The sequence below is a fragment of the Macadamia integrifolia genome, chromosome 12 (assembly GCF_013358625.1).
Source record: "Macadamia integrifolia cultivar HAES 741 chromosome 12, SCU_Mint_v3, whole genome shotgun sequence".
Taxonomy (NCBI): Eukaryota; Viridiplantae; Streptophyta; class Magnoliopsida; order Proteales; family Proteaceae; genus Macadamia; species Macadamia integrifolia.
The window spans coordinates 1,721,563-1,732,963 of record NC_056568.1 but is presented as its reverse complement, the minus strand read 5'-3'; the positions used below and the strand labels follow the sequence as shown (position 1 = coordinate 1,732,963).

General features: G+C 38.3%; 2 protein-coding genes across 2 annotated transcripts in view; one reads left to right on the top strand and one right to left on the bottom strand.

Moving 5' to 3' along the window:
• Positions 1-11,401, top strand: part of LOC122057619 (F-box protein At5g39450-like) — a 93,174-nt gene that overhangs the window by 41,262 nt on the left and 40,511 nt on the right. The gene's annotated exons all lie outside the window — the stretch shown is intronic.
• Positions 6,508-9,661, bottom strand: LOC122057616 (scarecrow-like protein 9). The gene has a single exon (XM_042619776.1). The coding sequence runs from the start codon at positions 9,136-9,138 to the stop codon at positions 6,802-6,804; it is 2,337 nt and encodes a 778-aa protein (XP_042475710.1). The 5' UTR covers positions 9,139-9,661; the 3' UTR covers positions 6,508-6,801.

The window sequence follows — 11,401 nt, the reverse complement described above, 5'->3', positions numbered from 1 at the left end:
TTTTGGTTTTGTCTGCCTTTTTCTCCTAACCTTCCCCATTTTGATCCCTACAAAATCTATCCAAATGGCTAAGGGATGGAGATGAACGGTAATTATCCAGCACTTTCCTATTATGTGTGTCATCCCACTAACACATGAGATCCACAAGTTAGGGATTCTCACCCCAAACTCCCCTCTAAATAAACGGCCCTAAAACTTTCTAGAAAGGAAAGATATAGAGTTGATCATTGGAGTTATAGAATTGGGGTAGACTATTTCAAGCCATTGCCCAGTAGCAGTGTATCGGGTTATACTCTATAATAGGGTTTAGGGGTGTCATAAAAGCTCGGTCAACCCAAATTAGCCTAAACGGGGCTTGGGTTGAGATTTTCGGTCGGGTTGGGTCGGACCCAACCCAACCCAACCCAATCTAACCCAACCATATGTTTTAAGTATATAATCATATAAATATGCTAATATTTATTAATGAGTACTTCGAGAAAAAAGGTCTTTCCTTTCCAACAATCTACACATATACGAAAACTTTGGTCTTTACCCTTTGCAATGCATCAAGATCAAGCAACTAAGTAACTGATAGTGTTGGGTTGGACTGAATTGGTTTAACGGCCAAATCAGGGTCCATTAGGGTTGAATTGGGCTAAACCCGACAGGGTTGCGTCTCGATTGAGATATCCCCGCCCGACCTAGGGCTGGGCTAGGGCTTGGGTTTAATTAAAAGACCTTAGGGTTGGGTTGGATTTTCTAAAACCCAGCCCAACCCGGCCCATTGCCACCACTACTAGGGTTAATGCTCTAAAAACCATCTTTTTTTTTTTCCCCCCGCTAAGAAAATATAAAATATAAATTTTTTGAATTTGAAGAGAGAGGTAAGCACATAAAAAATCATTGTGTAATTATTCTTTTTTGTCATATATATATATATATATATTCCCTTCCCTTGTTATCAAACTTAGCCTTAGGGGGCAAATTGTGGTTTGGATCCCTCCTCCCCTCTCCTAAAAATGCCAAAAAAATATGCCTTTGATAGAAGAGACATGTGGTTCAGATCCATTAGGTTTATTCATATATATAGACAGGGTAATGCGGTGATGGATTGTTTTGCTTTGCATGTATTTTTCCACTGATCTTTTGACTTTCGGGAATTACACCTCCTTCCTTTTGTATTCACCTCCTCTGTTTTTTTCAGATTCTTGTAATACTTCTTTCTTGCATTCTATCCTAACTCAATGGAGTGTGTTAAAAAAAAAAATAATAATAATAAATAAATAAATACCTGGATGTCGAGTCTCATATATTATGTTTTAAGGAGAATCGAATATTCGAATGGGATCCATCCAAACCCAATGGTGTGTCTCCACACAAGAACCACGTGTCACGTCATAACAATGGGGTGAGTGTGGTGTGGGGACCAGCCTCCTTTTTTGGGCCTCTTTTGGACCAAATGAAGGTTTTGGAGAGGAGAGCACTCGCTGGGGCCCGCTGCAATCACTGAAAAATCAAAACCCTCAATCTAATAATATTCTGAAGATATTTATAAGTTTTCAGAGCTGGCTGAGTGTTGAGACAGAATCGTCCCCCACCGCCACTCTGCAACACTTGCTTGCAGCAAAAAAGGGTCTGATGGTGCGAACTAAGAATGGAGGGTACGTTGGGTACTTAGTACTATTCTCCATTTGAGTCCCCTAAACTCACGATGAAACATGTACGAAGACACGACCCCCTTCACATTTAATAGTTAAAGACTGATGGTCCAAAAGAAAGACGTGGCACCACCATTACCACTGCCTTTCAAATTTATTTTTTTGGTATGGTATCATATGGTATTGTATCATATTGTATAGTGGTAGGATTGTACATATCAGTATATACACTGTATCACTAATTTAAATAAAAATAAAAAAATATTGATATTGATACCTTGATTCATGATTGATGTATCAATTGTTGTCAAAGTATGATATCAATACAATATTGATACATATCAGGTGAATTAAGCCAAAAAAAAAAATTCATTTTATTTTTAAGGGAAAAAGAAGAATAGGTTCATTAATCGAAGTGCTACATTGACATTTTTTTCTCTTATTTTGACCATGCGAACCCATGTAGATGATACCATTTATATATGTGTGTTGTATTAAAAAAAGAAATGAATAAATACAAAGAAACTTTATCAAAGAAAAAACAAAAAAGAATAAATACAAGGAAAAGTACCCACTTTGAACCTTTCTTTAAACAGACCTCAAGCATTTAGGAAAAGACCACCTTAAATCAAGCGGGACAAACCCCACACGCAAAATTAATTCTATAATTATTGTAATTTAGTTCACAAACTTATTACAAAGATGCATTAGCATGATTTGACGTGAGAATATGTTTACAAGTTGTAAGTGCTTTACTCATAAAAAACTAATCATGTTTAATTTAACTATCTAAAACCCTACTAATCCACATCCACCACAACAGTTCTCTCTCTCTCTCTCTCTCTCTCTCTCTCTCTCTCTAAGTCGCAATGGAAGAAGGGGTTCAATGTTGGACAGACATGCACGTTTATGGAAAAAAAGAAAAAAGAGGGCATTTCCATGATTCTTTTAATAGGGAATGGAATTTATTCTCTTTGAGTGGTCTGGTCTGGTACATTAAATCACGGATTCCAGTGTACGGACAATAAAGCTTTTCTCCTTTCTTTATTAAGAGTTGTTTCTCCTTTAGGAATTTGACATCATATGGTTTATGGTAAAGTCTTTCAACCCCACCCTTTGGGTTAAGGAATAAAATAAGTTCTATAAGCCAATTATTGCACAACACCTAACTTTTGAAAACAAATCCTGCCACTGCTTATACTTATCCAATAATTATTGAAATTTTTCTATGAAGTACTTCTTTTCTAAAGTCTCTCAATAATGTAGACTTTCATCTCTTATTGACACTTGGAGGTTTTAAAATGCCAACATTACCTTAATTTTCATCCTAAATTTTAATAATTTTATTTTATTGGTTAATTTCATTGGTCTAATTCAATTAAATGAAACCACCTTGATGTTTTACTAAATGTAATATTTTAAAAATAGAAAAGTGCAAGGGAGAAATAGGTTGTGGCAACTGTGGTATTTTACAATACCAAGGAGAAAGACCTGTGGAAGTTTGCTTAGTAGGGGAATTAGAAATGAAAGATTTCTTCGAAGATCAGATAAATATAGGGTAAGTATAAGGAACTAAAAGAAACTTTCCTTAAATTTTCAAAAATGTTATTTTGTTATGGGAGAGGTTCTTTGAGCAAACGACATTAGAGAAACTCACCTCTGAGGTACAGTAAAATAAAATCATACATTGGAGGACAATGTGGACATTTTATGTGAGAAAGAGATGGTTGTATATGATGCATGAGCTACAGTTGTAATGCAAAATCACGGGAGGTCAGGCTCATTGATTTTTTACACATGGTAAAAACAAAGGCATTAAACATGTCACTGCACAACCCACTTCTAATTGATTATACTGTTTTTGTTACATAAGATGCAACCCTCATACTTAGCATATGTTTTAAAATAATATTTGTATATTTTAAAGAATTGAATCCAATATTATTTGTCATTTTTTTCAATGGAATACGGAGGGAAATTTTAAAGTAAGTCCCACACATTGTCTCCTAGGATTAATAGTTAAGTAATTCCTATAACTAATAAATATTGATATTACTTTGAAGAAGTTTCCCCTCTCTCCCCTCGAAAATAAATAATCAAGTTTTCAGTAAGGAATTGTTTTTTATTTGCACAATGGACTCTTATTTGCATCTTAATGAAGTGCATATTAATTATTTTTGTCCACCCCTCAAAATGGGGGCATGGGGGAGGGAGGGAGGGAGGGACTCAATTTCAAAAGCTAGTGCTCCTGACATTAGATATAAAATATTTTTTTTTCCAAGTGGAATTAGGAATAAAAGATTCAATATCATTAATAATTGATGTATGATTGTCATATTAGGGATCACTATTCATTGAAGATCAATTGAACTTTGAGTCTCCTCTCCTCATAATGGGGGAGGGGAAAAACCTAATTCCAAAATCTAGTGTCCTATTATTAGGTATAAAAGAATTTTGTTCTCGTTTGACTTAGGTATAAAAGAATTAAGTGCATAAATAATTGATGTATGATTGTATTATCAGTGATGACTAATCATTTTAGATTAATTGATCGGTTCAACTCATTGAGGATAGGTAAGATCTGCAATAAGAAGGCAAAATATGATATAAGGAGTTTCACACAAGAGAAAAAATATAAATAAGAAAGATTGCATCCTCTCTTTCAACTCGCCTTCAACACTCTTTTATGAATGAGTTTGCTTCGCCTTTCCACTCACTACAATTTAGGTTGTATATATATATATATATATATATATTGTCTAAGGGTGTCAATTGGATTGATTTCGTTTCATCAGCTTGATTCAAGACACATCATGTGAAAACCAAAACCAATTAAGAGCCTATTCTCCAAACTAGAATCGAACTGACTTGGTTCAATTTTTACCCCAGGAAGGCTATGTATACAAGAAGCCAACAAACTAAAGAAAAAAAAAAAAAGCACACACAAACAGAGTTACCCTATCACTGGAAGTAGCATTGAGTCACACTCCTCCCATGGTTCTTATCAATGTAATTGCCAATTATCCTCATGGTTTAAAAATGGTATCAGGATCAACCTCAATCAATAGTGATACAGATCTATCAAACTAATTTGAGTTAAATGGTTTTGTTTTCAATTTTGATTAAAAAATCATTTTTAAATATATTTAACTCCAATTAGAATCTTTCTATATATATAGGATCGAGTATGTCAATATCAATAGAAATCAACCAATGCATCTAACTCAATACCATTTTGTACAATAATGCTCGTCTTATATAATGAATTATTCTATTTTTATTTCACAAACAACGTGTGATTAAAAACAAAAGAGATTTTCTTGTTGACCACCCTCAATGTGTCAAATAATTTCCTTCGATTTTTTTAAAATATAAATAGAGAGTATCATCCACACTCCCAAAACAAAACCGCAATGGATTCCAATTCTGTTAAGAGACAAACATCAAACCTGATAAGACAAGAATATTTTGGATATTTTCTGTTTATATTTTAAAAATCATTTCAAAATACATCACTTCAAACCGTTGAAGAGCAAGAGACAACTAAGACAACCAGCTCCTGGAACTATGGAATAAGATGACCACGTTCTGGTTTTGCATCAGATCGTGTAGCAAAGTCCACCTCATATGATCAAAAGGTCTTTCATAGTCTTTTTATACCAAATGCCACTTTATTTTTTATTTTATTTTTTTATCGAAAAGGGTGTCATATGTTAATGACCATAGTCCCTATGATAAATCCCAGTATAACAAGTGGCATTTTCACATAATCAATGAACGATAGTGGGCATGCCAAGACTCGAAACTACCTTATTTTAATTCAAACTCTTACATACCCTTCTAGTGTACTTCAGCCAGGATCTCTCTCTCTCTCTCTCTCTCTCTCTCTCTCTCTCTCTCTCTCTCTCTCTCTCTCTCTCTCTCTCTCTCTCTCTCTCTCTCTCAGGTCATTTGGTTCTGTAACACAAGGAAGATCCTTAGTGTCAGCAAGAGAGCGGATCATGTTTACGTGCTAGAACGACCTTGGTCCGTGGATTTAGAATCAATTTTCTCTCTCTTCATTTAATAGATTATAAATCCACAGACCATGGATATATGAGAACATTTTCGTACATGAACCTAATCTATTCACTATCAACAACACCTATTACTAAGGAGGTAATCAAGATCCAGCCCAAAAAACAAACTTGCCCAAACTTTAAAGGGGATAGAATCTCATGTCTCTTGAATGGTTCTTGATTTAGTCCATCGTCTCAAATTCCTCTCAATCCAAACATGGTAGATAATTATTAAACGAAAAGCAAATTTACCCATTAAGTCACAACATGTTTTTCCATTGAAACTTCTCTTAATTCTTTTCCATTCCTCTTGAAAAGGAAAAACCATTTTCATAAGGGGACAAGCAATTCTGAAACAGACATTTCTATTAAAAGAGGAGAAAGGACATGCAAAGAACAAATGATATACATCCTTCCAATCGGTAAAAATCGATTTAGAAAAAAAAAAAACCTAAACCCTAAAGGCCTGAACCCTAATTACCATACAAGATCATTCCAATCTAGATGGATTAATCAGGATCAACCTTCGCAAGATTATAATTTAAATCGGCCTAAATTGACAAATAGATCCGATTTTTAAAGCCCTTCAAGCAATGAAAGTAATGAAACTGTGACCATCATGATTGATGCTGCCGACCAAATAAGTTCTATCATATGGGTGGTGGGACATTCCCATGTAAAGGAGACATTTTGGCTTCCTAAGTCTCCCGGCCAGACTTCTCCACCACCACAGAACACAGAAATTCTTTTTCTCCGACCAGGAAAAAAAAAAAAAAAAAAGCTTGTTTCTGCTGCACATTACGATAGTATAGACAGACTCTAAAGGCATTTGTCCCATAACAGATCCAATTTATTACAAATGGACAGATCCAAAAAGATTCAATTTCAAAGAGCTAAAGAACACGTTTCACAGAAATTAATACAAAACAGAAACGAGAAGGAAAAGCGAAAATCGAATGCCTGAACATGTATGACAGGACAGCAGAAAACATTGATGAAGAGATATTGGATGAGAGTTGAGAGTCCAGTCTGACTCTGATCTCACGATCCCTGTCCTAACTCCTACCTACCCATTTCATTTCCTGATGAGTAGAAGTAATCAATCAGGAATCCTGCATAGATCTCCAAGATGAAAGTGCATAAATAATCCGTCCCTTCCATCCCTGTAGCATCCAATTGCCTTCTTGGCCAATATCAAAATCCTTGTGGTAACTTGATTTCACCTTATCCTTTGCCTTCTTCATGATAACAGGGTTCAATGGGAGCTGCTCAAGTCCAGCTCTCACATTCCGGATCTGCCACTGCTTGAATGTCTCAGGCCTCTCAACCCTCTCTGAGCCCTCACAAGATATGACATTCATTGCCTCCCGAGCAAATATCTCTCTCTCTAGCAAAATCCTCTCGTGACTCTCGGGCAATATATTCATTTCAAGCATATCAAACATCGCAGAGAAGTGGAAGAGTGCCTCCTTGAATCGAGTGTCAAAGAATGGGGCACCGTACGCACCATTGTGAACCCCTTGAACGAAAACATCTGGGTTCATCCTCTTGATCAAGTTAAGAACTGCATTCCTTGGACTGTTCTCGGCCACCACGGTTTCATCGAGCAAGTTCCTAAACCTGTACAAACAGTTGACAGCCAGCACCTCATCACGATCAATCTTCAGATCCTCAAGTGTAATTGTTTCCCATTTCTGTGCAATTGCATTATACTCGAAAGGAACATTGAATTTTTTAGCATAATCTGCTAATCGCCGCCCAGTTTCTTCCACTCTCGCCGATGGCCTGAAACCATATTGGGGAAGTTCAATCCCAGTTATCCGAAGCTTCGGTGGTCCTCCAGGTCTGTTGGAAAGATTTTGTATCAGAGAAGGCCATTGAAAACCATATAGAATGCCAAAATCTATAATGTGAAGCCTCATCGCCTTCTCAGCCACATTGAAGATGGTCCGGTTCGAGAAGAAGTTAGAAAGCTTCTTGAATGGGCACACGCCAAGATACAGATGGTAAGCCCTGAGAATATCTGACGCCGATGTTCTTAGGTTGGAGAGAGTCCCTATGTAACGCTGGCTTCCTGAACCATCCAATCGCGCTTGGAGGCTGTCTGCAAAATAATAAGCCAACCTCTGCAATCCATCCCCGTAAGGAGAGGAGTTCTGCCTGATCTGCTTCAATAGTTCATCAGCACTTCTTCGATCATCTTTTGTGACGGCCTCTGCACAACGGATGAGAAGGGTCCTCAAGTCCACTACTTCCCTCTTATTCCCCTGTTTCTTACCACGACTCTTCCCACCGGTAGATCCATTCGACTGCCCATTCTTGTCTCGTCCATTCTGCAAGGCTTCATGGAGTGTAGAAAGAGAAGACTCACCCTTCCCTTCAGGATCACACAGCAACACCATGTCAAACATCTCCGTCCGCTCGGCCTCCTCAGTGTAAACTGCCAATTGTTTGATTCTCCTCCCCCTTTCTAAATCCGGGTCTTCCCCGGGAAGATGCTTCCTTCCCTTGAATACCCCAGTGGGTGAATACCCTCTCTCATCAATAGGCTCTACCTTGACCAGTAGTGGAGGCGCTTCCTTGGGTTCACTCCCAGGTAACAACCCAAGCTTCTCTGGATAAGGAATCAGCTCATTACCATTAGGAAGGAACTTATTAGCTTCCTCCACTCCGGATTCCCTCCCGCTAAACAAACAAGGAAACTGTAGTTCACCAAATGGAGACTCCACGAATCCAAACACACCATCTGCGACGCCTGTGACACCATTTGAAGTACCCAAACACGACTGGGAAGTGTATGGAGATGAATAGAAAGAGGAGACAGCCTCCATCCAGATGGGCTTGTACTCGCCGAGATAGGAAATCGAGCACGAATCTTGTGCGTCTCTGATACCATAACTGCCACTGCAGTTACCATTACTGAAGGTGTTAGTAAAATGGTCGTCGGGGCTTACGGAGTCGTGGTCGCAATAGAAATGGTGTTGGTCGGGCTCTCGCAAGGGCAAGGGCGAGGGGGGATACTTCTTGCCAAGTATATCATAGAAGGGTTTTTCAGCGGCTTGAAGGGCGGAGGACTCCTGGTACATACAGGTCTTCTCGTCGATGTCTTCTTCCATAAGAATCTGGTCTATGAACTTGAGAGCTACATCGGATAAATCGCAATCTTCAAGGCTTTCTTCCCCAGGGATCACAACCGAAGGTGGAGCAGTGAAATCTTCAGGGCATTGTTCCTCAGCGATCACGATTGGAGATGGAGCAGCGGGAATAATGCGAGAGTTTGGATTAAGGGCAAGCGAAGAAAGATCAGTGAAATTGCGATCAACAAAGGCCTCCTCGAGTTTGAGCCCGTTGCTAAGGTTCTGACAAGAACCTGACCAATCATCGACTCTGAATCCGTTCATGAGAGCAGAAATGCCAGAGAGATACGGATCCATGATCATCTATTCTGGAGAACACTAGCTCCTCCGATTGCCAATCCGAACCCAAATAGATCGATTTCGAAACTAAATCGAATTAATTAATTAATTAAACTATAAAGGATCCGAATATTATGTGTCATAGGCTGGATTAACAGTTTCTGAGTTTTGATAAAACGAACACTTTCCAAACAAGTAAAGAAATCTGAGGCACATTAAAGAGGAATTAAAGTCGTACAAAAGGGAACCAAAATCTATTCTCTGATTCTCTCTCCATTCACAGAATCCCCATTCTATTTTGAAATGAATCTCAAGAGCAGAAAAACATTGACGAATTATCGATTAGAAGAAAGTGATGTCGATGAGATGAACTGAAACAGGGATGAAGGCCAAGAGGAAGGGCTTCTAATGAAGTTGAAACCCTAGAAGCGAAGGAGGAGGAGGAGGAGAGGCAAAGGAGGAGGAGGAGACTACGATACACAGAAAACGAAAAATAGTGAGAGAGAGAGAGAGAGAGAGCAGTAGTAGAGCACTGAAGAGGTGGAAAGGAGGGGATTCGCTCCCGCCACTCTTAAAGGGCTGTGGCAAGTGGGAAGTGGGAAATGGGAATAATAGTAACGAAGCTTCAGGAAAGAGCCAAATGGTGGTTCCTCAGCCGTCAGATTAGATGAGTTCAAATGTCACGTGACGCCATTATCATCCCAGGGGATGTCAAAAAAACCTGATCAATCAGAATTAGCCCTAGCCCACCTTGAGCTTGAACAGGGGTTGGGCTGAAATTTCAACCCACAAGGTGGCTAAAGGTTGAGAATTTCATGTCCGAGCTGGTAGGATTGTGTTGGGTTGGGCTTGGGTTAGGGTCTCAACCCAACCCAACCCAACCCAACCCAACCATGTTTATTAAGCATATATGATCATAAAAATGTGATAATAATTATTAATGGGTACTTAAAGAAAAAGGTATTTCATTTTCCACAATCTACACATATACAAAAACTTTGGTCTTTGACCTCTACAATGCATCAAGATCAAGCAACCAAGCAACCGATAATATTGAGTTGGACTAGATAGGGTTAAACTCAGCCATAATGAACCCGACAGGATTAGGCCTCGATTGAGATATCCCAGCCCAACCTAGGGTTGGGCTGGACTTGGGTTGAGTTAAGAGATCTTAAAAACCTAGCCCAACTCGGCCCATTGACACCCCTAATCATCCCTCCTATTCCTCTTTAACGTCTGTTACATGTAACAGTGGCATGCATATTCAGATATGTGTGGATGTATGTGGGTGTGCGAGGAGGTGGCTCCTGGCCCTACTAGGGCCCAATAGTCATTGGCCAACTATATAATGCCCTGCCCTCGTTAACAATGATAAAATATTATTTTCTTTCGATTTATAAGCCTGAAGGTTTTAAAACGCATTGTGCCATGTTAGGCGATGTGGGACTAAAGTTTGTACATCTTCATTGATTTTCTAAACATTCTAAGTACTTGCCTTATTTTTTTGTGGAGACACATCACCGACCTCCTATGCAAATCTAATACTTGTCATATTCTTAAATGTCACAAGCGGCATTCAATAGAATAGATTGGCAAAAAAAGAAAAAACCTTTAGACCATTTTTTTTTTATTTTACATTTACTTAGATGAATTTTGGGGATTATCCTCTAATCTCTAAGACTATGCTTGAAAGGAAAACAAATAAATAAAATAAAATATAAAAAAAGAAAAAAGAGAGAGAAAAACACAAACTCATCAATATTTTGGGTGTCAACCGATTGGTTCAGTCCTGCTTCAGTCGAGTTGAATTGGTTTTCAAGCTATGGGTTGAAATGTAACTAAACCATCCAGTTTGTTTTTTCATCGGATTGGCCGTTGGCTTAGGGGGATTTTGTGGAACTGTAATCCGATTCTTACAGGTTCACTTTCGGTATCAAAATGGATCTTGCTTATCACGTGCTACATCTAAGAATGTCAATTTGCGATCGAAACTAAGAACCATCCCACTAAAACCTCTGGTATTGGACGATTTTAACTGTCTCATTAATAAATGGAATGGTATTAGGATCTGATTTTGGTACCAAGTAAGTAATGGTATTTGACGGTTATGGGATTAGATTCTTAATGGTATCAATACTAAAATACTAATAGGTACTGTAATCGCCAATACCATATTGTTTGAGATTTAAAATGTAACCGCAAGCGTACGGATCAGTGTAGCTACGGGTCGAACACAGGGAGAGCAGCCACTTTATTTTTTATTTCTTTTAATAATGCGAAAGTGAAC

Coding starts and splice junctions, on each gene's coding strand:
- LOC122057616 (XM_042619776.1), bottom strand. CDS start 9,138: ATGATCATGGATCCGTATCTCTCTGGCATTTCTGCTCTCATGAACGGA.